Source organism: Salmo salar, chromosome 10 (assembly GCF_965601325.2).
Source record: "Salmo salar chromosome 10, fSalSal1, whole genome shotgun sequence".
In the NCBI taxonomy this organism is placed as follows: domain Eukaryota; kingdom Metazoa; phylum Chordata; class Actinopteri; order Salmoniformes; family Salmonidae; genus Salmo; species Salmo salar.
In genome coordinates, this window is record NC_138300.1 from 58,530,105 (window position 1) to 58,555,365 (window position 25,261).

The 25,261-nt window shown below is 40.8% G+C and overlaps 1 protein-coding gene across 7 annotated transcripts in view; it reads left to right on the forward strand.

Annotated features, from left to right (window-relative positions):
- myo7ba (myosin VIIBa) overlaps window positions 1-25,261 on the forward strand; it is a 152,293-nt gene that overhangs the window by 14,357 nt on the left and 112,675 nt on the right. For 6 of the 7 annotated variants that reach the window (XR_014379045.1, XM_045687978.2, XM_045687977.2 and 3 more), the window contains 18 exons: window positions 1,483-1,618; window positions 1,887-2,053; window positions 4,298-4,441; window positions 5,870-6,028; window positions 6,213-6,308; window positions 7,664-7,758; window positions 7,936-8,020; window positions 8,194-8,412; window positions 8,781-8,990; window positions 9,323-9,541; window positions 9,949-10,128; window positions 10,291-10,422; window positions 10,667-10,837; window positions 11,126-11,286; window positions 11,815-11,941; window positions 12,914-13,033; window positions 14,485-14,658; window positions 15,019-15,246. Coding sequence is in view for 6 of the 7 variants with exons in the window: in XM_045687978.2 (XP_045543934.2) it covers window positions 1,483-1,618; window positions 1,887-2,053; window positions 4,298-4,441; window positions 5,870-6,028; window positions 6,213-6,308; window positions 7,664-7,758; window positions 7,936-8,020; window positions 8,194-8,412; window positions 8,781-8,990; window positions 9,323-9,541; window positions 9,949-10,128; window positions 10,291-10,422; window positions 10,667-10,837; window positions 11,126-11,286; window positions 11,815-11,941; window positions 12,914-13,033; window positions 14,485-14,658; window positions 15,019-15,246 (2,823 nt within the window). In the remaining variant the exon portion in view is untranslated. The remainder of the gene's footprint in view (window positions 1-1,482; window positions 1,619-1,886; window positions 2,054-4,297; window positions 4,442-5,869; window positions 6,029-6,212; window positions 6,309-7,663; window positions 7,759-7,935; window positions 8,021-8,193; window positions 8,413-8,780; window positions 8,991-9,322; window positions 9,542-9,948; window positions 10,129-10,290; window positions 10,423-10,666; window positions 10,838-11,125; window positions 11,287-11,814; window positions 11,942-12,913; window positions 13,034-14,484; window positions 14,659-15,018; window positions 15,247-25,261) is intronic. The other variant, XM_045687976.2, reaches the window with a different exon arrangement.

Genomic DNA, 25,261 nt, shown 5'->3' on the forward strand with positions numbered 1-25,261 from the left:
ATATAACGTTTACACATTCCTCTTACAATTCTTACCCTTTGTACGCTTGACGGATTTGAACTTTTTTTACACAATTATATTAATTTTATCATTCTCTATTAACTAGTACTGAATGCATGATCTTTTTAACCTTAGATGTTTTAAGATCCTCACATACTATGAACTTACTAATACTTTTTAATGTATAACAGGCTATGAGTATTTCCTTTAACCTGTCACACCTGCACTTTAAGGCCGCGGCTCAAATGGCTCCATATTCCCTATATAGTGCACTACTAAAGGGCCCATTAGGGCTCTGGTCAACTGTAGTTTACTATGTACGGAATAGGGTGCCATTTGGGACGTAAATTAATTCAGTGACACTTTAAACTACTTTTTTGGTTACTGTTCCCCAATTACACGGTGCTCTGAAGTACCCACCTCATGTGCAACTGATTATAAAGCCTATGATCTTATTAGGTCTTCCCAAATAGCCCCTGTGGATAGGCCAGGGAAGAGAACCATAGCTCTAAAGTGCAAGTAACATTCCAAGTGAGGCCCTGTGATAGACTAGCGTCCTGTCTAGGTGGTGTACTTGTACAGACTGGCGTCCTGTCTAGGCGGTGTACTTGTACAGACTGGCGTCCTGTCTAGGCGGTGTACTTGTACAGACTGGCGTCCTGTCTAGGCGGTGTACTTGTACAGACTGGCGTCCTGTCTAGGCGGTGTACTTGTACAGACTGGCGTCCTGTCTAGGCGGTGTACTTGTACAGACTGGCGTCCTGTCTAGGCGGTGTACTTGTACAGACTGGCGTCCTGTCTAGGCGGTGAACTTGTACAGACTGGCGTCCTGTCTAGGCGGTGAACTTGTACAGTCTGGCGTCCTGTCTAGGCGGTGAACTTGTACAGTCTGGCGTCCTGTCTAGGCGGTGAACTTGTACAGTCTGGCGTCCTGTCTAGGCGGTGTACTTGTACAGTCTGGCGTCCTGTCTAGGCGGTGTACTTGTACAGTCTGGCGTCCTGTCTAGGCGGTGTACTTGTACAGACTGGCGTCCTGTCTAGGCGGTGTACTTGTACAGACTGGCGTCCTGTCTAGGCGGTGTACTTGTACAGACAGGCGTCCTGTCTAGGCGGTGTACTTGTACAGACTGGCGTCCTGTCTAGGCGGTGTACTTGTACAGACTGGCGTCCTGTCTAGGTGGTGTACTTGTACAGACTGGCGTCCTGTCTAGGTAGTGTACTTGTACAGATTAGCGTCCTGTCTAGGTAGTGTACTTGTACATCAAGCTGCCTCAAGCTACAGAAACAAGAAATAGTCTCTTACGCTATGGGCCGTTCTGGCTCGGACAAGTGAAAGATCCTAACGCTTCGGTTCTTTGTTCGGGGGGGGGGGGGGGGGGGGGGGGGGGGGGGGGGGTGGTGTGGTGTGTGTGTGTGTGTGTGTGTGTGTGGTGTGTGTGTGTGTGTGTGTGTGTGTGTGTGTGTGTGTGTGTGTGTGTGTAGGGTACAGATATCACCATGATCAACAAGATGAACCAGGTACATGGGAAGGGCGATGTCTACATTCCCCCTAAAAACAACCATGACACCCAGTTTGGAATCCAGCATTTCGCTGGGGTGGTCCACTACGATTCAAAAGGTATTCGAAAGATTTTTCAAAGACGCAAACATTGTATTTCTAGACTCTAAACTGTAATGACTGTTTGTACCGGTGTTGGATTGAGAACCACTTTACTTATTTCAACCTGCCCACTATTTGTGTTTGATATGATCATTATAAAATCTGTATAATGTATTCTGCGTCCCAAAATGGCACCCTATTCCCTGTTAGCCATGGTCAAAAGTAGTGCACTATGTAGAGAATAGGGTGCCATTTGGGACTAGTATAGTTTCATCTTGTTATTTAGGTTTCCTTGAGAAGAACAGAGATGCTCTGAGCGCTGACCTCATCCAGCTGGTGGAGAAATCATCCAATAAGATGCTAAAGCAGGCATTCCAGAACGAGCTCTCCTCCAATCACGAGATAGCCAGCGCCAATCCCAAGATGACCATCACTCCCAAGAACTCTCTACGGGTCAGTGGAACTCTGGGAACGAGGGTTCCCAGTGGTACCCTGGGAACCCCATGGAAAGAGGCCTGGGAAACCCTGGAGCAGCTTCAATATAACACAGATACCCAGCGGTCAAAGCTGCTTCATTGTTTCCCCTATATCGATTGTTTTCAGTGTAAACTTAAACGACTAAAACCAGTTATAAAGTATGTAGAAAGGATTATTTATTTATATATATATATATATATATATATATATATATATATATATATATATATATATATATATATATATATATATATATATATATATATATATATATATATATATATATATATTACTAACAATCCCCAAAATAAAAACTAGACAGTCAGGGAGAATCAGAAAATTCCCAAAATGTCATGACATGGGGCCCCCATTTGATTTTGTTTCATGTTTGAGTCACTCAGATACAGTAGCATAAGAACATGGCATCATGTGTAGAATTGCAGGAAATTTGCTTTTAAATTGCATATTTTCCCTCAGCCCATGACAAAATGTGTAGAATTGCAGGAAATGTGCTTTTAAACTGCATATTTTCTCTCAGTCCCATCACAAAATGTGTAGAGTTGCAGGAAACTAGCTTTAAAACTGTAAAGAATATATATATCTCAGCCTCATGGTAAAACATGTAGAATTGCAGGAAATGTGCTTTAAAATAGCTACATTTTAGAGTCACTCCGATACAGTAGCATAAGAATACACACACTCTCTCTCTCGGTCTCTGTCTCTCTGTTGCTGTCTCTCTGTTTATCTCTCTCTCTCTCTCTCGTAGTAACCAAAAAAGTGCTAAACAAATAATAATATATTTTAGATTCTTCAAAGTAGCCACCCTTTGCCTTGATGACAGCTTTAGACACTCATGGCATTCTCTCAACCAGCTTCACCTGGAATGCTTTCCAACAGTCTTGAAGGAATTCCCACATATGCTGAGCACTTGTTGGCTGCTTTTCCTTCACTCTGCTGTCCAACTCATCCCAAACCATCTCAACTGGGTTGAGGTTGAGGTCATCTGAAGCAGCATTCCATCACTCTCGTAATTGGGCAAATAGCCCTTACTCAGCCTGGACGTGTGTTGGGTCATAAGCTCAAACCAGATGGGATGGCGTATCACTGCAGAATGCTGTAGTAGCCATGCTGGTTAAGTGTGCCTTAAATTCTAAATAAATTACAGACAGTGTCACCAGCAAAGCACCCCCACACCATCACACCTCCTCCTCCATGCTTCACGGTGGGAACCACACATGCGGAGATCATCCATTCACCTACTCTGCGTCTCACAAAGAGACGGCAGTTGGAACCAAAAATCTCAAATGTAGACTCATCAGACAAAGGACAGATTTCCACTGGTCTGATGTCCATTGCTCGTGTTTCTTGGCCCAAGCAAATCTTTTCTTCTTATTGGTGTCCTTTAGTAGTGGTTTCTTTGCAGCAATTGGACCATGAAGGCCTGATTCATGCAGTCTTCTCTAAACAGCTGATGTTGAGATGTGTCTTTTACTTGAACTCAGTGAAGAATTTATTTGGGCTGCAATCTGAGGTGCAGTTAGTTAACTCTAATGATCTTATCCTTTGCAGCAGAGGTAACTCTGGGTCTTCCTTTCCTGTGGCAGTCCAGTTTTATCATAGCTCTTGATGTTTTTTGCGACTGCACTTGAAGAAACTTCAAAAGTTCTTGAAATGTTCCGTATTGACTGACCTTCATTTCTTGAAGTATTGATGGACTGTCGTTTCTCTATGCTTATTTGAGCTGTTCTTGCCATAATATGGACTTGGTCTTTTACCAAATAGGGCTGTCTTCTGTATACCACCCCTACCTTGTCACAACACAACTGATTGGCTCAAACGCATTAAGAAGGAAAGAAATTCCACAAATGAACTTTTACCAAGGCACACCTGTTAACTGAAATGCATTCCAGGTGACTACCTCATGGAGCTGGTTGAGAGAATGCCAAGAGTGTGCAAAGCTGTCATCAAGTCAAAGGGTGTTTAATATAAAATATATTTTGATTTGTTTAACACTTTTTTTGGGTTACTACATGATTCCATATGTGTTATTTCAAAGTTTTTATGTCTTCACTATTATTCTACAATGTAGAAAATAGTAAAAATAAAGAAAAACCCTGGAATGAGTAGGTGTGTCCAAACATTTTGACTGGTACTGTATATTCTGAATACTGTATATAGATTTCTGTCTTGATATATTTCACTCTCTTTCTTTCTCCACAGCAGCAAACGGTTGATACTAAGAAGCGTGCTCCTACGTTGAGTGGCCAGTTCCGGCAGTCCCTAGATGCCCTGATGAAGACCCTGACAGTGTGCCAGCCCTACTTCATACGCTGCATCAAACCCAACGACTTCAAGAAGCCTATGGTATGTCACAAGTCCTATTCAATTAGGGATAATATGTACTTCTATGGTTTTAATACAGTCACCTAAATAAACTACGACAGATGTTTTGAAATGTCTGTCACTCATAGTAACTGTCCAGTAAAAAAATACAAAAAAATCACACTTTTTAAAAGTTCATATTCCCTTAACTCATACCCAAATAATGTTGTCGACTCATCCTATACTCGTATTTGTGGCCAAAGCATAAATTGGAGAATAAAAGACTCCTAAATCCCCACCTCAAACTTGTATCTCAAACAGACTGTTTTCAGAAATGTTTCCTATTTCATCATCGAACATGATGTCATGTTGGCTCATTGGCTGAGCTGGCCAATCAACGGTCTACTCGCATGAATATTTTTAATGACCATTATACGCCCACACCGTTCTGTTGTTGGGGTACGCCCACACCGTTCTGTTGTTGGGGTACGCCCACACCGTTCTGTTGTTGGGGTACGCCCACACCGTTCTGTTGTTGGGGTACGCCCACACCGTTCTGTTGTTGGGGTACGCCCACACCGTTCTGTTGTTGGGGTATACGCCCACACCGTTCTGTTGTTGGGGTATACGCCCACACCGTTCTGTTGTTGGGGTACGCCCACACCGTTCTGTTGTTGGGGTATACGCCCACACCGTTCTGTTGTTGGGGTATACGCCCACACCGTTCTGTTGTTGGGGTATACGCCCACACCGTTCTGTTGTTGGGGTATACGCCCACACCGTTCTGTTGTTGGGGTATACGCCCACACCGTTCTGTTGTTGGGGTATACGCCCACACCGTTCTGTTGTTGGGGTATACGCCCACACCGTTCTGTTGTTGGGGTATACGCCCACACCGTTCTGTTGTTGGGGTATACGCCCACACTGTTCTGTTGTTGGGGTATACGCCCACATCGTTCTGTTGCTGGGGTATACGCCCACACTGTTCTGTTGCTGGGGTAAACGCCCACACCGTTCCGTTGCTGGGGTAAACGCCCACACCGTTCCAACACAGAAAAGCTGCCTTTGAACATACTCAATTACCATATTTCACTCATATTGTAATTAAATAGTGGTCATATTTGATAGAAATCTGGAAAAAATGTATAGTTACTTTAACATCTATTTTTATCTCAAACTGTTTCTCCTATGAGACCATCCCACTGGCCTAAAGATGGACTGGATGCTTCCCTGTTTTAGCTGTTTGACAGGGATCTGTGTATGCTTCCCTGTTTTAGCTGTTTGACAGGGATCCTGTGTTTGCTTCCCTGTTTTAGCTGTGTGACAGGGATCCTGTGTATGCTTCCCTGTTTTAGCTGTTTGACAGGGATCTGTGTATGCTTCCCTGTTTTAGCTGTTTGACAGGGATCTGTGTATGCTTCCCTGTTTTAGCTGTTTGACAGGGATCCTGTGTTTGCTTCCCTGTTTTAGCTGTTTGACAGGGATCTGTGTATGCGTCAGCTGCGCTACTCTGGGATGATGGAGACCATTAGGATCAGGAAGGCTGGCTATCCCATCCGATACACCTTCGATGAGTTCCTGGAGCGATACCGCGTGCTTCTCAAAAGCAGCCTCTGTGACCCCAAAGTGGTGAGAAGAAATGTTGTTGTTGTTGTTATTGGTTGTTGTTGTTGTTGTTGTTGTTCATTGCGTCACTGCAACTTTGCTCCATCTTGTGGCTCAATCACAGAAACCATGTTTGTTGTTTAAATATGATCACCAGTCATCTTCATAGCATGGCATGTAAAGAAAATGTATATTTTTTTTCTCCCAGGAATCTCCACAGAAATGCGCTGAATTTATCTGTGAGACCGTTCTTGCTGGACAAGATGGTGACTGGAAGACCGGCAAGACAAAGATATTTCTGAAGGTACCAATCAATTTATGCTGACCTCTCACAGATAACTGTAAACAGCATGGTTGTCCAGGTTCCAGGTTTAAAGAATGAAGGAGTGGTTGATTGGATGGATGGATGGATGGCTTGAACGATGGATGGATTGAACGATGGATGGATGGATTGAACGATGGATGGATGGATTGAACGATGGATGGATGGATTGAACGATGGATGGATGGATGGATTGAACGATGGATGGATGGATGGATTGAACGATGGATGGATGGATGGATTGAACGATGGATGGATGGATGGATTGAACGATGGATGGATGGATGGATTGAACGATGGATGGATGGATGGATTGAACGATGGATGGATGGATGGATTGAAGGATGGATGGATGGATTGAAGGATGGATGGATGGATTGAAGGATGGATGGATGGATTGAAGGATGGATGGATGGATGGATTGAACGATGGATGGATGGATGGATTGAACGATGGATGGATGGATGGATTGAACGATGGATGGATGGATGGATTGAACGATGGATGGATGGATGGATGGATGGATTGAACGATGGATGGATGGATGGATGGATTGAACGATGGATGGATCGTTTGAACGGATGGCTTGAACGGATGGCTTGAACGGTGGATGGATGGCTTGAACGGTGGATGGATGGCTTGAACGGTGGATGGATGGCTTGAACGGTGGATGGATGGCTTGAACGGTGGATGGATGGCTTGAACGGTGGATGGATGGCTTGAACGGTGGATGGATGGCTTGAACGGTGGATGGATGGCTTGAACGATGGATGGATGGCTTGAACGATGGATGGATGGGTTGAACGATGGATGGATGGATGGATGGGTTGAACGATGGATGGATGGATGGATGGGTTGAACGATGGATGGATGGATGGATGGATGGGTTGAACGATGGATGGATGGATGGATGGATGGATGGGTTGAACGATGGATGGATGGATGGATGGGTTGAACGATGGATGGATGGATGGATTGAACGATGGATGGATGGATGGGTTGAACGATGGATGGATGGATGGATTGAACGATGGATGGATGGATGGATTGAACGATGGATGGATGGATGGATTGAACGATGGATGGATGGATGGATTGAACGATGGATGGATGGATGGATTGAACGGATTGAACGATGGATGGATTGAACGATGGATTGAACGATGGATTGAACGATGGATGGAACGATGGATGGAACGATGGATGGAACGATGGATGGAACGGTAGGATTGAACGGTAGGGTTGAACGATGGATGGAACGGTAGGATGGTAGGACGGTTGGATGGATGGATGGATGGATGGATGGATTGATTGATTGAGCTTTCCATTCCTCTCAGGACTTCCATGACACTATGCTGGAGCTGGAGAGAATGAACGAGTTGAATGAGAAAGCCCTTCTGATACAGAGGGTCCTGCGAGGCTACAAACATCGGTATGATATAGGGCCAAGCAGCTGAATATACTGTCTCTACATAGACCCATATGACCCCTGGTCAAAAGTAATGCATTATATAGGGAATAGGGGTGCCGTTGTGGATGTTAGGCTATTGTAGTCATGTGATGTAACAGTCCATTGAGATGTCTTTGTCTTCTATATGTCACTCTGCAGGAGACAGTTCCTGAGACAGAAGTCCTCTGCACTGGTCATTCAGAAACACTGGAGAGGCTACAAAGGCAGAAAGCTCTACAGAGTGGTGAGTTACTGGCTGTTAACGTATTCCATTTAGAGATCAAAGAATATATATAATGACGAACATAAACATACCGAAAACATATTACAAGACTGTTAAGAACGTTTAACAGGAAAACATATGCCAAACCTGTTAGAATAAAACAGACAACATGTTTATGGCCTTCTCTCCTCCAGGTCCAGCTGGGTTTTGCTCGTCTGCAGGCGAAGGTCCGAGCCCGCCAGCTTCAGCACCACTACCAGCAGAAGAGGGTTGCTGCGGTCCGGCTGCAGGCACAGACACGGGGTTACCTGGCCAGGAAGGAGTGGCAGAGGAAGAGACAAGCGGTGATCCTCTTGCAGGCTAACTCCAGGGGAATGCTGGCCAGGAAACATGTGAAGAAGATGAAGAGAGACGTAAGATAAGCAGTCTCTTCCACCCTCACCTTTTCAAGACGACATGTTCACTGTACAGTAGTAAATATATGTCTTTCTTGATAATAAATGTAGTCATATCTGTTAGATATGTTCTTGCTCTTTGGGGGTCTAGGCAGGGTTACTGTAAAACACTTTGCGACAACTGTTGTTGTAAAAGGGCTTTATAAATACATTTGATAGATGTATTGCTTAATAGCTTGGTTGACTGATTGACTGACTGTTTTGATTTATTTCTGATCAGCATCGTGAGGAGAAACTTGATTGACTGATTCAGTCAACCAATAATTAAATCTGACTGACTCGTTAATCAGTTATTGACTGTGTTCCTGAACTCCCGTTCATCCTAGATGTTCCTGTCAGCTAAGGAGCGTCGTGAGGAAGAGTTGGCAGCCCTGGAGAGGCAAAGACGTTTAGACCAGGTGCTCCGGCAGAAGAAAGAGAAGGAGGCCAGCACCCAATCAGAATCAATCACAGCACAGGAAATGGTGGACGACATCTTTGGGTTCCTGCCCAATATGGTGGGAGGGCAGGAGGGACAAGCTCCTGTTGGATTCAAGGTTAAGGACCTCTGTAATAGATTCTAGTAAGATGCATTGTGGTAAAATACTGGTATTGCAGCATCCCTGAAGGTGTTGATGAGTCCAACCTACAGATTTAGAAAACTAGAGGTGCTGCTTTTAAATGTTGCATTGTTATCGCAGTCTTTTGTCCCCAAGTGCACCCTCTAGATTGTTTTACTCTGTGGTCCATCCCCCCTTTGATGATGCTTCCAACCCTTGTAATACCATTCTACAGTCCCATAGTCTTGTTAAACCACATTCTGTTTTAGTCGAGGTTTCACGAGACATCACAGTTACAATATCCATGATCTCTGTTTCTTCTTCTTCAGGACCTGGAGAAGCAGGGAGAGCGGACCAGACCAGAGGAGGTGGATCTGGACGACCTGCCCATGGTAGAGGACATCCCCGAGGAGGACTACGACGACCTGGATGAGTATTCCTTCTCCAAGTTTGCCTCCATGTACTTCCAGGGCGCCGCCACGCCAACACACATCCGCCAGAGGCTCAGACAGCCACTACTCTACCACGAAGACGAAGGAGATGTTGTGGTAAATCCCATTTAAAAAAAAAAAAAAAAATATGATGAGAGAATTTTAGCAAAACTCACCCAATAGAAACCCCCATCTTGGCACAGAATTTGCCTTGTCGAAGTGACCGGTACATTGAATAAACTGTCGGTGCCGTCACAGTGTCCTTCATTGTTGTGAAATTCAAAAAGTTTTCTGAACTCAGTCTTTCGGAGGCTTTCCTAAACCCAGCTTTCAATGTTTCTTAAAAGAATCATTGTTTAATAACAGTAAATACCGTACGTTTCACTTACTTTAACTCCTTCCTTATTTGACCGCGATCATCTGTTTTATGAACATTAAATAAAAAAATTTAAATACAAAATTGTTCACAGAAGAAAAAAAAATTCTCAATCCATCATTGTGTTGTTGTCTCTCTCTGTCCGCAGGCCTCAATTACAGTCTGGTGGATCATCCTGAGGTTCATGGGGGACCTGCCGGAGCCCAAGCTGGTGCAGGGCCAGGGGGCCAGGGGCCTCAGGGGGTCAAACATGACTAACAGCTCCCTGGATCAGGACCTAGTCTTGAGACAGGACAGGAGGCTGAGCCACATGGTGGGCCTGGATCAGGTGGGTATCACTGGGATTAGCTCAAGTAGGACAGGAAAAACAGCAGAATGATGGGACGGCATTTTCATTTTATTTTTCGTCTCTTTTTCTCAACAGTTTCAGTGAATGTTCTCCTTTGACCATGTCTCCAGTATAGGCTTAATGAATTAATGTATTTTATAGAGGGTTCTGAGGAACCAGAAAAACCGGAAGGTCTCCACAGTACCAGAGGAACCTGCTCCTAAAGGGAGGAAGGGTTCCACCTTTACAGACCTGCTGTCCCGGAACCGCAAGGCGTCTGCCAAGCCAGACGAGGTGATTTCCAGAGCTTTATTCTCTAGCTCACCACACCAACATTAACACACACACTGATAAACTTCTTCATCTGTTTACAACTATAACCTCTGACCTGGAGGGCCCACAGTCCAAACGTCCATTTTTGGCACGCTGATTGGCTGAAAGGAATGGCCCTTTTTTTTTACACCAGGACTAAGCTTAATCTGTGTCCGGGAAACCACCCCAATAAAGCCTGAACGTTTACTTCCCTTGTGGTCCTCAGGTGATACTGAACCGGAAGGGTTCCTCGGCTGTAGACGCAACACCCCGAGCCAGGAAGGGTTCTACGTTCACCAACATGCTGAGTGGGGGTAGAAAGACGTCTTCCATCCCCGAAGAGGTCCCAGCCTCTCCCTCTAGGGGCATGAGGAAACCCTCTATCATCCAGGAGGAGGTGAGACTGAGGACTGGGTCTGAAATGGCACCCGGTTCCCTATATAGTGCACTATTGGGCCCTTGTCAAAAGTAGGGCACTATATAGGGAATAGGGTGCCATTTAGGACTAAAACTGAGGACTGAGCCCAGGCTCCACAGATCAAGAGGCCCAGTAAAACCACAACAGTGACCACAATATCTAGACCAACATTAAAATGGGGGCGACAGCCTGGTAGCCTCGAGGTCAGAGAGGCGGCCTGCAACAATAGAGTCATCTTTATGATGTGTATGGTGTTGTGTCCCCCAGTCAGAGGAAGGAGAAGAGGTTTCCAAGCCGCCCACTGTGCAGACCATCAGTGAGGAGGACGAGATACTGGTAGGAGGGGGACCCACCCTCGACCGACCAATGACTGCTCTGGAAAAGCTGCACGTCATCGTGGCTTACGCCATCGTCAGAAGAGACCTCAGGTGTGTGGCTCTGGCTGCTCTTTGCCCTCTCTTTCCTCTCCCTCTCTCTATCCTCTCCCTCTCTCTATCATCTCCCTCTCTCTTGCCTCTCCCTCTCTCTTGCCTCTCCCTCTCTCTTGCCTCTCTCTATCCTCTCCTTCTCTCTTGCCTCTCCCTCTCTCTTGCCTCTCTCTATCCTCTCCTTCTCTCTTGCCTCTCCCTCTCTCTTGCCTCTCCCTCTCTCTTTCCTCTCCCTCTCTTGCCTCTCTCTATCCGCTCCCTCTCTTTCCTCTCCCTCTCTTGCCTCTCTCTATCCTCTCCCTCTCTCTATCCTCTCCTTCTCTCTTGCCTCTCCCTCTCTCTTTCCTCTCCCTCTCTTGCCTCTCCCTCTCTCTTTCCTCTCCCTCTCTCTTGCCTCTCTCTTGCCTCTCTCTTGCCTCTCCCTCTCTCTTGCCTCTCCCTCTCTCTTGCCTCTCCCTCTCTCTTTGCCCTCTGTTTCATCTCCCTCTCTCTTTGCCCTCCCTCTGTTCCTCTGTTTTCTCCATGTAGAGATGAGATCTATTGTCAGATCTGTAAGCAGCTGCAGGAGAACGGGAACCGCAGCAGTTTCTACCGAGGTTGGATCCTTCTGTCCATCTGTCTGGGGATCTTCCCCCCCACTGAACGCTTCATCAAGGTAGGTCCTCCCTCCTGTCCTCGCAGATAAAAGACTGTGCGTGATGACGTAGTGCACAGAAAAATAACTTTTACGGTTAAATTACGTAAATAAAATACAAGTTAAGTGGGTTTCCATCGCATTTTCAGAATCTACTGATGAATTTGTCACAAGAAACATTTCATTATATAGCGAATGTGCCCACTCTTGTCTTGGCACTGCGTTCTAGCCAACACCTTGCAGATATTCAGTGCGGGTAGGCTAGCCTAAATTATGAGATTATGATGGACAAAAAAAAGTGAGATTGGTTGCATTAGTCAAACGGAAGCCAAGCATCGATCATCGTTTCTCCAGAATAAGACCCTGGATATTAATTGGAAAGGAGCATGAAGCTCGTCACCGTGCAGTTTCGCCACCCTGTGAAGTTCATCATAACTTATTTAATCTGTAGCCTAATAAACTGCATGCTTTCCCAAGTCGTAGTGGGAGGACCACTCAATATATAACTCACAAGTTTACGTCGATATGATGGTTATTATATCAATATTTCCGCATAAAGCCGTTTCCACCGCCACTTCTCGCATTACTAGTTTTACCGACACAGACATATCTTACCTTGTCTAGCGCGTTTTGTTTTGTAAACATTTGGTTGGAAAGTTTACAGACAAATTTGCTGTTTCCATTAGGCACGTCGTGACATCTTGTTTTTATCCAATTTGTAATTTACTCGCTTAAAAAGGTTGGATGGAAACCAGGTTAGTGAATGATTTACGCAAAGTCTGAGTTTCCCACGCTTATCACAACTCTGAATGGACCCACGCTTATCACAACTCTGAATGGGCCCACGCTTATCACAACTCTGAATGGGCCCACGCTTATCACAACTCTGAATGGGCCCACGCTTATCACAACTCTGAATGGACCCATGCATGATATAGTCTAGATGAATAAGATCCTACATTGACTGATCTCTCTCTCTCTCCCTTCCTACAGTTCCTCCAGAGCTTTATCCGCTTCGGCCCGATGGGCTACGCCCCCTACTGTGCCAAGAGACTGAGACGCACCGTAGCCAATGGGGTTAGAGGAGAGCCTCCGAGCTGGCTGGAACTAGAGGTGAGAGGGAACTAGGGATATCACTTGACGTTTAAACAGCCGTTTATTTTAGCGTTAATACATTGAAATGATAACCTACTTACTGCTGTCCCCAACCCAATCAGCGACAATGCTATTTAATGCCGTTTTAGGGTTCTCTGCTGTGTGCCTCTCCTACATGTTCTCAGTGGTCAGTACGTAGGACTTCCTGTCCCACTTCTCATCAATGTGATGACTCGTTGCAGTGATTTATGACAGCGTGTTCATAGACGTACGACGTCGGAGAGCTCGTTCTTTGTACACTTTCTCTGGCCGGGGTCGTCACGGTTTTTCAACATCTTGTAGTCTGGTTCTAGATATGCCATCAGGGCATTGAAGCAGACATCCTCCACCATTGACAATAGTTGCATATCAACTGTGCAATCATTTGGTGATCGGGACCTGTTAGTGGTAGTTTGGTGACCATGGGACCTGTTAGTGGTAGTTTGGTGATCGGGGCCTGTTAGTGGTAGTTTGGTGACCATGGGACCTGTTAGTGGTAGTTTGGTGATCGGGACCTGTTAGTGGTAGTTTGGTGATCGGGGCCTGTTAGTGGTAGCTTGGTGATCATGGGACCTGTTAGTGGTAGTTTGGTGATCATGGGACCTGTTAGTGGTAGTTTGGTGATCATGGGACCTGTTAGTGGTAGTTTGGTGATCATGGGACCTGTTAGTGGTAGTTTGGTGATCATGGGACCTGTTAGTGGTAGTTTGGTGATCGGGGCCTGTTAGTGGTAGTTTGGTGATCATGGGACCTGTTAGCGGTAGTTTGGTGATCGGGGCCTGTTAGCGGAAGTTTGGTGATCGGGGCCTGTTAGCGGTAGTTTGGTGATCATGGGACCTGTTAGCGGTAGTTTGGTGATCATGGGACCTGTTAGTGATAGTTTGGTGATCATGGGACCTGTTAGTGGTAGTTTGGTGATCGGGACCTGTTAGTGGTAGTTTGGTGATCGGGACCTGTTAGCGGTAGTTTGGTGATCGGGGCCTGTTAGCGGTAGTTTGGTGATCGGGGCCTGTTAGCGGTAGTTTGGTGATCATGGGACCTGTTAGCGGTAGTTTGGTGATCATGGGACCTGTTAGCGGTAGTTTGGTGATCATGGAACCTGTTAGCGGTAGTTTGGTGATCATGGGACCTGTTAGCGGTAGTTTGGTGATCATGGGACCTGTTAGCGGTAGTTTGGTGATCGGGACCTGTTAGCGGTAGTTTGGTGATAACTTCACTGTGATTTGAATTTTGTAGAGGAATGAATAAATAAATAAACAAAAAAGCGTTTCAGTTAGGGATTTGTTTCTTAACGATCCCATTTTTTTATTAACCTTTTTTAGTTCTTCTCTGGTTCTTCTGTAGTTATTTTGTCGTCCGTCTGTAGTTATTTTGTAGTTCTTCTCTTCTCCAACCTTTGACCTCTAACCTGTGTTTGTGGTGACTGACAGGCGACCAAGTCTAAGAAGCCCATTGCGGTGTCTGTGACCCTGATGGACGGTCGTACCATCAGCCTGCCTGTAGACTCCTCCTCCACCTCCAAGGAGATCTGCCAGTTACTCTCTGAGAAGGTCTCCCTCAAAGACACCTTCGGGTTCTCTCTTTACGTGGCTCTCTATGAAAAGGTAAGCAGTAATATTATCAGTAGGATTCATGCCCCCCCCCCCACCCCCCGTCCTGTTTTACTCTGACCTCTACTTCCAGAAAAGTATTTGAGACACCCTGAATTCGACCCCTAGGCACTCCTGTACATCCGAAAGTGTAAGCGATATGGCACGGCTTCACCTTTGCCTTCTGATAGGTTGGATTACATTTTGGCCATATTGCTAACCTCTTCCAATCTAAAGGAGCGTCTAGGGACAAGAGACTGGGGGTCGATTTGGAATTGAGCAACTGTCTGGTGGACCAATGTGACAGGGTTCTTAGTGTTGCTATGTGTTTAGTGTAATGTCAATGAGGTGTCTGTCTGGTCCCACCCCCTCCAGGTGTGGTCGCTGGGCAGCGGAAGGGAGCACGTGATGGACGCCATCTCCCAGTGCGAACAGGAAGTGAAACGGAAGGGTGGGCAGGAGCAGCATGCCCCGTGGAGACTCTACTACAGAAAGGAGATCTTCACCCCGTGGCATGACTGTAAAGAGGACTCCGTCAGCACAGATCTCATCTACAGACAGATCATCAGGGGACTACGCTACGGAGAGTACAAGTGTGACAAGGTGATGTAATGCTCTGGCCTTAAGTTTTCCCCCAGTTACAGATCTCGGAACAGCTTTCCCTACCCCTAATCCTAACTCTCACAATTAGTGGGGAAAATTCAGAACTGACCCAAGATTAGCATCTAGGGCAACTTTACCCTACACAGTCAAGTCTTGAAGTAAAGTGATCTATGTCACTGGTTCATATACTGTACGTCTCCAAGAACCAATGTAAAGGTTTGGAACATTTACCGTGGTCTGTAGAGTAGCAGTGTGAGAAGGTAGGTAATGCCCTGTCTGGCTATGCTGTGCTGTGTTATGCTGTGCTGTGTTATGCTGTGCTGTGTTATGCTGTGCTGTGTTATGCTGTGCTGTGTTATGATGCTGTGCTGTGTTATGCTGCTGTGCTGTGTTATGCTGCTGTGTTATGCTGCTGTGCTGTGTTATGCTGCTGTGTTATGCTGCTGTGTTATGCTGCTGTGTTATGCTGCTGTGCTGTGTTATGCTGCTGTGCTGTGTTATGCTGCTGTGTTATGCTGCTGTGTTATGCTGCTGTGTTGTGTTATGCTGCTGTGTTGTGTTATGCTGCTGTGTTGTGTTGTGCTGTGCTGTGTTGTGTTGTGCTGTGCTGTGCTGTGCTGTGCTGTGTTATGTTATGTTATGTTATGTTATGTTATGTTATGTTATGTTGTGCTGTGCTGTGCTGTGCTGTGCTGTGCTGTGCTGTGCTGTGCTGTGCTGTGCTGTGCTGTGCTGTGCTGTGCTGTGCTGTGCTGTGTTGTGTTGTGTTGTGTTGTGTTGTGTTGTGTTGTGTTGTGTTGTGTTGTGCTGTGCTGTGTTGTGTTGTGTTATGCTGTGTTATGTTATGCTGTGTTATGTTATGCTGTGTTGTGTTATGCTGTGTTGTGCTGTGTGCACTGCACTGACATGCGTGACTGTTGCTGACATTCTGATGTTCAGATGAAGGGAATGAAATGGTCTGTAATGTGCACCAGCGTGGAGCTCAACTCAGACAGCGGTGTGAAGCCGACTGTAGATGCTGGTAGTCATTCAAAGCCTCTACAATGGAACTTTCCACTACTGCTCTTTCTGCCATGTAATGTTGTTAATCAAGCTAAACCAGACAATAGTTGATCTGTTTAACTAGTCCTGTAATGGTGTTATTAAACTAAACCAGACATCTAACTAGTCCTGTAATGGTGTTATTAAACTAAACCAGACAATAGTTGATCTGTTTAACTAGTCCTGTAATGGTGTTATTAAACTAAACCAGACAATAGTTGATCTGTTTAACTAGTCCTGTAATGGTGTTATTAAACTAAACCAGGCATCTAACTAGTCCTGTAATGGTGTTATTAAACTAAACCAGACAATAGTTGATCTGTTTACCTAGTCCTGTAATGGTGTTATTAAACTAAACCAGACAATAGTTGATCTGTTTAACTAGTCCTGTAATGGCGTTATTATAGACAATAGTTGATCAATTTAACTAGTCCTGTAATGGTGTTATTAAACTAAACCAGACAATAGTTGATCTGTTTAACTAGTCCTGTAATGGTGTTATTAAACTAAACCAGACAATAGTTGATCTGTTTACCTGGTCAGGTAATGGTGTTATTATAGACAATAGTTGATCTATTTAACTAGTCCTGTAATGGTGTTATTATAGACAATAGTTGATCTGTTTAACTAGTCCTGTAATGGTGTTATTAAACTAAACCAGACAATAGTTGATCTGTTTAACTAGTCCTGTAATGGTGTTATTATAGACAATAGTTGATCTATTTAACTAGTCCTGTAATGGTGTTATTAAACTAAACCAGACAATAGTTGATCTATTTAACTAGTCCTGTAATGGTGTTATTAAACTAAAACAGACAATAGTTGATCTGTTTAACTAGTCCTGTAATGGTGTTATTATAGACAATAGTTGATCTATTTAACTAGTCCTGTAATGGTGTTATTAAACTAAACCAGACAATAGTTGATCTATTTAACTAGTCCTGTAATGGTGTTATTATAGACAATAGTTGATCAATTTAACTAGTCCTGTAATGGTGTTATTAAACTAAACCAGACAATAGTTGATCTATTTAACTAGTCCTGTAATGGTGTTATTAAACTAAACCAGACAATAGTTGATCAATTTAACTAGTCCTGTAATGGTGTTATTAAACTAAACCAGACAATAGTTGATCTGTTTAACTAGTCCTGTAATGGTGTTATTAAACTAAACCAGACATCTAACTAGTCCTGTAATTGTGTTATTAAACTAAACCAGACAATAGTTGATCTGTTTACCTGGTCAGGTAATGGTGTTATTATAGACAATAGTTGATCTATTTAACTAGTCCTGTAATGGTGTTATTATAGACAATAGTTGATCTGTTTAACTAGTCCTGTAATGGTGTTATTAAACTAAACCAGACAATAGTTGATCTGTTTAACTAGTCCTGTAATGGTGTTATTATAGACAATAGTTGATCTATTTAACTAGTCCTGTAATGGTGTTATTAAACTAAACCAGACAATAGTTGATCTATTTAACTAGTCCTGTAATGGTGTTATTAAACTAAACCAGACAATAGTTGATCTATTTAACTAGTCCTGTAATGGTGTTATTATAGACAATAGTTGATCAATTTAACTAGTCCTGTAATGGTGTTATTAAACTAAACCAGACAATAGTTGATCTATTTAACTAGTCCTGTAATGGTGTTATTAAACTAAACCAGACAATAGTTGATCAATTTAACTAGTCCTGTAATGGTGTTATTAAACTAAACCAGACAATAGTTGATCTGTTTAACTAGTCCTGTAATGGTGTTATTAAACTAAACCAGACATCTAACTAGTCCTGTAATTGTGTTATTAAACTAAACCAGACAATAGTTGATCTGTTTACCTGGTCAGGTAATGGTGTTATTATAGACAATAGTTGATCTATTTAACCTCTTGGGGCTAGGTGGGACGCTAGCGTGCCACCCGTGGTGCACTCCATCAACAGCAGGTGCATTTCAAGAGCGGCAAATTTGAATCCAAATAAATGTCAAAATTCAAATTTTTCAAAAATACAACTATGTTACACCATTTGAAAGATAAACATCTCCTTAATCTAACCACGTTTTACGATTTCAAAAAGGTTTTACGGCGAAAGCATAAATTTAGAGTATGTTAGGACAGTACATTTACAAGAGTTGTGTGTAATGTTTTGTCAAGTCAAAGACAGGGTCACCAAAACCATAAAACCAGCTAAAATGATGCACTAACCTTTTACAATCTCCATCAGATGACACTCCTAGGACATTATGTTAGACAATGCATGCATTTTTAGTTCTATCAAGTTCATATTTATATCCAAAAACAGCGTTTTACTATGGCATTGATGTTGAGGAAATCGTTTCCCTCCAATAACCGGCAGTCAAGTCAGCGTCAGAAATTAAATAATTAAAATTAGAAAACATTGGTAAAATATTATATTGTCATTTAAAGAATTATAGATTTACATCTCTTGAAAGCAATCAACTTGCCAGATTTAAAAATAACCTTACTGGGAAATCACACTTTGCAATAATCTGAGCACTGCGCCCAGAAAAATACGCGTTGCGATACAGACTAGACGTCATGTTGGGGAGATCTAAAATCGAAAATACTATGTAAATAATCCATTACCTTTGATTCTCTTCATCAGATGTCACTTCCAGGTATCACAGGTCCATAACGAATGTAGTTTTGTTCAAAAAAGCTCATCATTTATGTCCAAAAATCTCCGTCTCGTTAGCACATGATGTAAGCCAGCCGGACTTCTCGTCATGAACGAGGGGAAAAAATATATTTCCGTTCGTTCAAACATGTCAAACGTTGTATAGCATAAATCATTAGGGCCTTTTTTAACCAGAACATGAATAATATTCAAGGTGGACGAATGCATACTCTTTTATAACGTATTGGAACGAGGGTACCCAACATGAACTAGCGCGCCAGGTGTCTAATGGGACATCACCGTTCCATGGCTCTTGTTCGGTCAGATCTCCCTCCAGAAGACTCAAAACACTTTGTAAAGGCTGGTGACATCTAGTGGAAGCAATAGGAAGTGCCAAAATATTCCTAAACCCCTGTGTTTTTCAATGGGATAGGTTTAAAGTCAATACAACACATCAGGTATCCACTTCCTGTCAGAAAATGTCTCAGGGTTTTGCCTGCCAAATGAGTTCTGTTATACTCACAGACACCATTCAAACAGTTTTGGAAACTTTAGAGTGTTTTCTATCCATATATAATAAGTATATGCATATTCTAGTTACTGGGTAGGATTAGTAACCAGATTAAATCGGGTAATTTTTTTTTATCCAGACGTGCAAATGCTGCCCCCTAGACCCAACAGGTTAACTAGTCCTGTAATGGTGTTATTATAGACAATAGTTGATCTGTTTAACTAGTCCTGTAATGGTGTTATTAAACTAAACCAGACAATAGTTGATTTTCTTAACTAGTCCTGTAATGGTGTTATTAAACTAAACCAGACAATAGTTGATCTGTTTACCTGGTCAGGTAATGGTGTTATTATAGACAATAGTTGATCTATTTAACTAGTCCTGTAATGGTGTTATTATAGACAATAGTTGATCTGTTTAACTAGTCCTGTAATGGTGTTATTAAACTAAACCAGACAATAGTTGATCTTCTTAACTAGTCCTGTAATGGTGTTATTAAACTAAACCAGACAATAGTTGATATGTTTACCTGGTCAGGTAATGGTGTTATTATAGACAATAGTTGATCTATTTAACTAGTCCTGTAATGATGTTATTATAGACAATAGTTGATCTGTTTAACTAGTCCTGTAATGGTGTTATTAAACTAAACCAGACAATAGTTGATCTGTTTAACTAGTCCTGTAATGGTGTTATTATAGACAATAGTTGATCAATTTAACTAGTCCTGTAATGGTGTTATTAAACTAAAACAGACAATAGTTGATATGTTTAACTAGTCCTGTAATGGTGTTATTAAACTAAACCAGACAATAGTTGATCTATTTAACTAGTCCTGTAATGGTGTTATTAAACTAAAACAGACAATAGTTGATCTGTTTAACTAGTCCTGTAATGGTGTTATTATAGACAATAGTTGATCTATTTAACTAGTCCTGTAATGGTGTTATTAAACTAAACCAGACAATAGTTGATCTATTTAACTAGTCCTGTAATAGTGTTATTATAGACAATAGTTGATCTATTTAACTAGGCCTGTAATGGTGTTATTAAACTAAACCAGACATCTAACTAGTCCTGTAATGGTTTTATTAAACTAAACCAGACAATAGTTGATCTGTTTAACTAGTCCTGTAATGGTGTTATTAAACTAAACCAGACATCTAACTAGTCCTGTAATGGTTTTATTAAACTAAACCAGACAATAGTTGATCTGTTTAACTAGTCCTGTAATGGTGTTATTAAACTAAACCAGACAATAGTTGATCTATTTAACTAGGCCTGTAATGGTGTTATTAAACTAAACCAGACATCTAACTTGTCCTGTAATGGTGTTATTATAGACAATAGTTGATCTGTTTAACTAGTCCTGTAATGGTGTTATTAAACTAAACCAGACATCTAACTAGTCCTGTAATGGTGTTATTATAGACAATAGTTGATCTATTTAACTAGTCCTGTAATGGTGTTATTAAACTAAACCAGACAATAGTTGATCTATTTAACTAGTCCTGTAATGGTGTTATTGAACTAAACCAGACAATAGTTGATCTATTTAACTAGTCCTGTAATGGTGTTATTCTAGACAATAATTGATCTATTTAACTAGTCCTGTAATAGTGTTATGAAACTAAACCAGACAATAGTTGATCTGTTTAACTAGTCCTGTAATGGTGTTATTATAGACAATAGTTGATCTATTTAACTAGTCCTGTAATGGTGTTATTAAACTAAACCAGACAATAGTTGATCTATTTAACTAGTCCTGTAATGGTGTTATTATAGACAATAGTTGATCTATTTAACTAGTCCTGTAATAGTGTTATTAAACTAAACCAGACAATAGTTGATCTGTTTAACTAGTCCTGTAATGGTGTTATTATAGACAATAGTTGATCAATTTAACTAGTCCTGTAATGGTGTTATTAAACTAAACCAGACAATAGTTGATCTGTTTAACTAGTCCTGTAATGGTGTTATTAAACTAAAACAGACATCTAACTAGTCCTGTAATTGTGTTATTAAACTAAACCAGACAATAGTTGATCTGTTTACCTGGTCAGGTAATGGTGTTATATAGACAATAGTTGATCTATTTAACTAGTCCTGTAATGGTGTTATTATAGACAATAGTTGATCTGTTTAACTAGTCCTGTAATGGTGTTATTAAACTAAACCAGACAATAGTTGATCTTCTTAACTAGTCCTGTAATGGTGTTATTAAACTAAACCAGACAATAGTTGATCTGTTTACCTGGTCAGGTAATGGTGTTATTATAGACAATAGTTGATCTATTTAACTAGTCCTGTAATGGTGTTATTATAGACAATAGTTGATCTGTTTAACTAGTCCTGTAATGGTGTTATTAAACTAAACCAGACAATAGTTGATCTGTTTAATTAGTCCTGTAATGGTGTTATTATAGACAATAGTTGATCAATTTAACTAGTCCTGTATTGGTGTTATTAAACTAAAACAGACAATAGTTGATATGTTTAACTAGTCCTGTAATGGTGTTATTAAACTAAACCAGACATGTAACTAGTCCTGTAATGGTTTTATTAAACTAAACCAGACAATAGTTGATCTGTTTAACTAGTCCTGTAATGGTGTTATTAAACTAAACCAGACAATAGTTGATCTATTTAACTAGGCCTGTAATGGTGTTATTAAACTAAACCAGACATCTAACTAGTCCTGTAATGGTTTTATTAAACTAAACCAGACAATAGTTGATCTGTTTAACTAGTCATGTAATGGTGTTATTAAACTAAACCAGACAATTTTTGATCTTCTTAACTAGTCCTGTAATGGTGTTATTAAACTAAACCAGACAATAGTTGATCTGTTTACCTGGTCAGGTAATGGTGTTATTATAGACAATAGTTGATCTATTTAACTAGTCCTGTAATGGTGTTATTATAGACAATAGTTGATCTGTTTAACTAGTCCTGTAATGGTGTTATTAAACTAAACCAGACAATAGTTGATCTGTTTACCTGGTCAGGTAATGGTGTTATTATAGACAATAGTTGATCTATTTAACTAGTCCTGTAATGGTGTTATTATAGACAATAGTTGATCTGTTTAACTAGTCCTGTAATGGTGTTATTAAACTAAACCAGACAATAGTTGATCTTCTTAACTAGTCCTGTAATGGTGTTATTATCTAAACCAGACAATAGTTGATCTGTTTACCTGGTCAGGTAATGGTGTTATTATAGACAATAGTTGATCTATTTAACTAGGCCTGTAATGGTGTTATTAAACTAAACCAGACATCTAACTAGTCCTGTAATGGTTTTATTAAACTAAACCAGACAGTAGTTGATCTGTTTAACTAGTCCTGTAATGGTGTTATTAAACTAAACCAGACAATAGTTGATCTATTTAACTAGTCCTGTAATGGTGTTATTAAACTAAAACAGACAATAGTTGATGGTGTTATTATAGACAATAGTTGATCTATTTAACTAGTCCTGTAATGGTGTTATTAAACTAAACCAGACAATAGTTGATCTATTTAACTAGTCCTGTAATAGTGTTATTATAGACAATAGTTGATCTATTTAACTAGGCCTGTAATGGTGTTATTAAACTAAACCAGACATCTAACTAGTCCTGTAATGGTTTTATTAAACTAAACCAGACAATAGTTGATCTGTTTAACTAGTCCTGTAATGGTGTTATTAAACTAAACCAGACATCTAACTAGTCCTGTAATGGTTTTATTAAACTAAACCAGACAATAGTTGATCTGTTTAACTAGTCCTGTAATGGTGTTATTAAACTAAACCAGACAATAGTTGATCTATTTAACTAGGCCTGTAATGGTGTTATTAAACTAAACCAGACATCTAACTTGTCCTGTAATGGTGTTATTATAGACAATAGTTGATCTGTTTAACTAGTCCTGTAATGGTGTTATAAAACTAAACCAGACATCTAACTAGTCCTGTAATGGTGTTATTATAGACAATAGTTGATCTATTTAACTAGTCCTGTAATGGTGTTATTAAACTAAACCAGACAATAGTTGATCTATTTAACTAGTCCTGTAATGGTGTTATTGAACTAAACCAGACAATAGTTGATCTATTTAACTAGTCCTGTAATGGTGTTATTCTAGACAATAGTTGATCTATTTAACTAGTCCTGTAATAGTGTTATGAAACTAAACCAGACAATAGTTGATCTGTTTAACTAGTCCTGTAATGGTGTTATTATAGACAATAGTTGATCTATTTAACTAGTCCTGTAATGGTGTTATTAAACTAAAACAGACAATAGTTGATCTGTTTAACTAGTCCTGTAATGGTGTTATTATAGACAATAGTTGATCAATTTAACTAGTCCTGTAATGGTGTTATTAAACTAAACCAGACATCTACCTAGTCCTGTAATTGTGTTATTAAACTAAACCAGACAATAGTTGATCTGTTTACCTGGTCAGGTAATGGTGTTATTATAGACAAAAGTTGATCTATTTAACTAGTCCTGTAATGGTGTTATTATAGACAATAGTTGATCTGTTTAACTAGTCCTGTAATGGTGTTATTAAACTAAACCAGACAATAGTTGATCTTCTTAACTAGTCCTGTAATGGTGTTATTAAACTAAACCAGACAATAGTTGATCTGTTTACCTGGTCAGGTAATGGTGTTATTATAGACAATAGTTGATCTATTTAACTAGTCCTGTAATGGTGTTATTATAGACAATAGTTGATCTGTTTAACTAGTCCTGTAATGGTGTTATTAAACTAAACCAGACAATAGTTGATCTTCTTAACTAGTCCTGTAAAGGTGTTATTAAACTAAACCAGACAATAGTTGATCTGTTTACCTGGTCAGGTAATGGTGTTATTATAGACAATAGTTGATCTGTTTAACTAGTCCTGTAATGGTGTTATTATAGACAATAGTTGATCTGTTTAACTAGTCCTGTAATGGTGTTATTAAACTAAACCAGACAATAGTTGATCTGTTTAATTAGTCCTGTAATGGTGTTATTATAGACAATAGTTGATCAATTTAACTAGTCCTGTAATGGTGTTATTAAACTAAAACAGACAATAGTTGATATGTTTAACTAGTCCTGTAATGGTGTTATTAAACTAAACCAGACATGTAACTAGTCCTGTAATGGTTTTATTAAACTAAACCAGACAATAGTTGATCTGTTTAACTAGTCCTGTAATGGTGTTATTAAACTAAACCAGACAATAGTTGATCTATTTAACTAGGCCTGTAATGGTGTTATTAAACTAAACCAGACATCTAACTAGTCCTGTAATGGTGTTATTATAGACAATAGTTGATCTATTTAACTAGTCCTGTAATGGTGTTATTAAACTAAACCAGACAATAGTTGATCTATTTAACTAGTCCTGTAATGGTGTTATTGAACTAAACCAGACAATAGTTGATCTATTTAACTAGTCCTGTAATGGTGTTATTCTAGACAATAGTTGATCTATTTAACTAGTCCTGTAATAGTGTTATGAAACTAAACCAGACAATAGTTGATCTGTTTAACTAGTCCTGTAATGGTGTTATTATAGACAATAGTTGATCTATTTAACTAGTCCTGTAATGGTGTTATTAAACTAAACCAGACAATAGTTGATCTGTTTAGCTAGTCCTGTAATGGTGTTATTAAACTAAACCAGACAATAGTTGATCTTCTTAACTAGTCCTGTAATGGTGTTATTAAACTAAACCAGACAATAGTTGATCTGTTTACCTGGTCAGGTAATGGTGTTATTATAGACAATAGTTGATCTATTTAACTAGTCCTGTAATGGTGTTATTAAACTAAA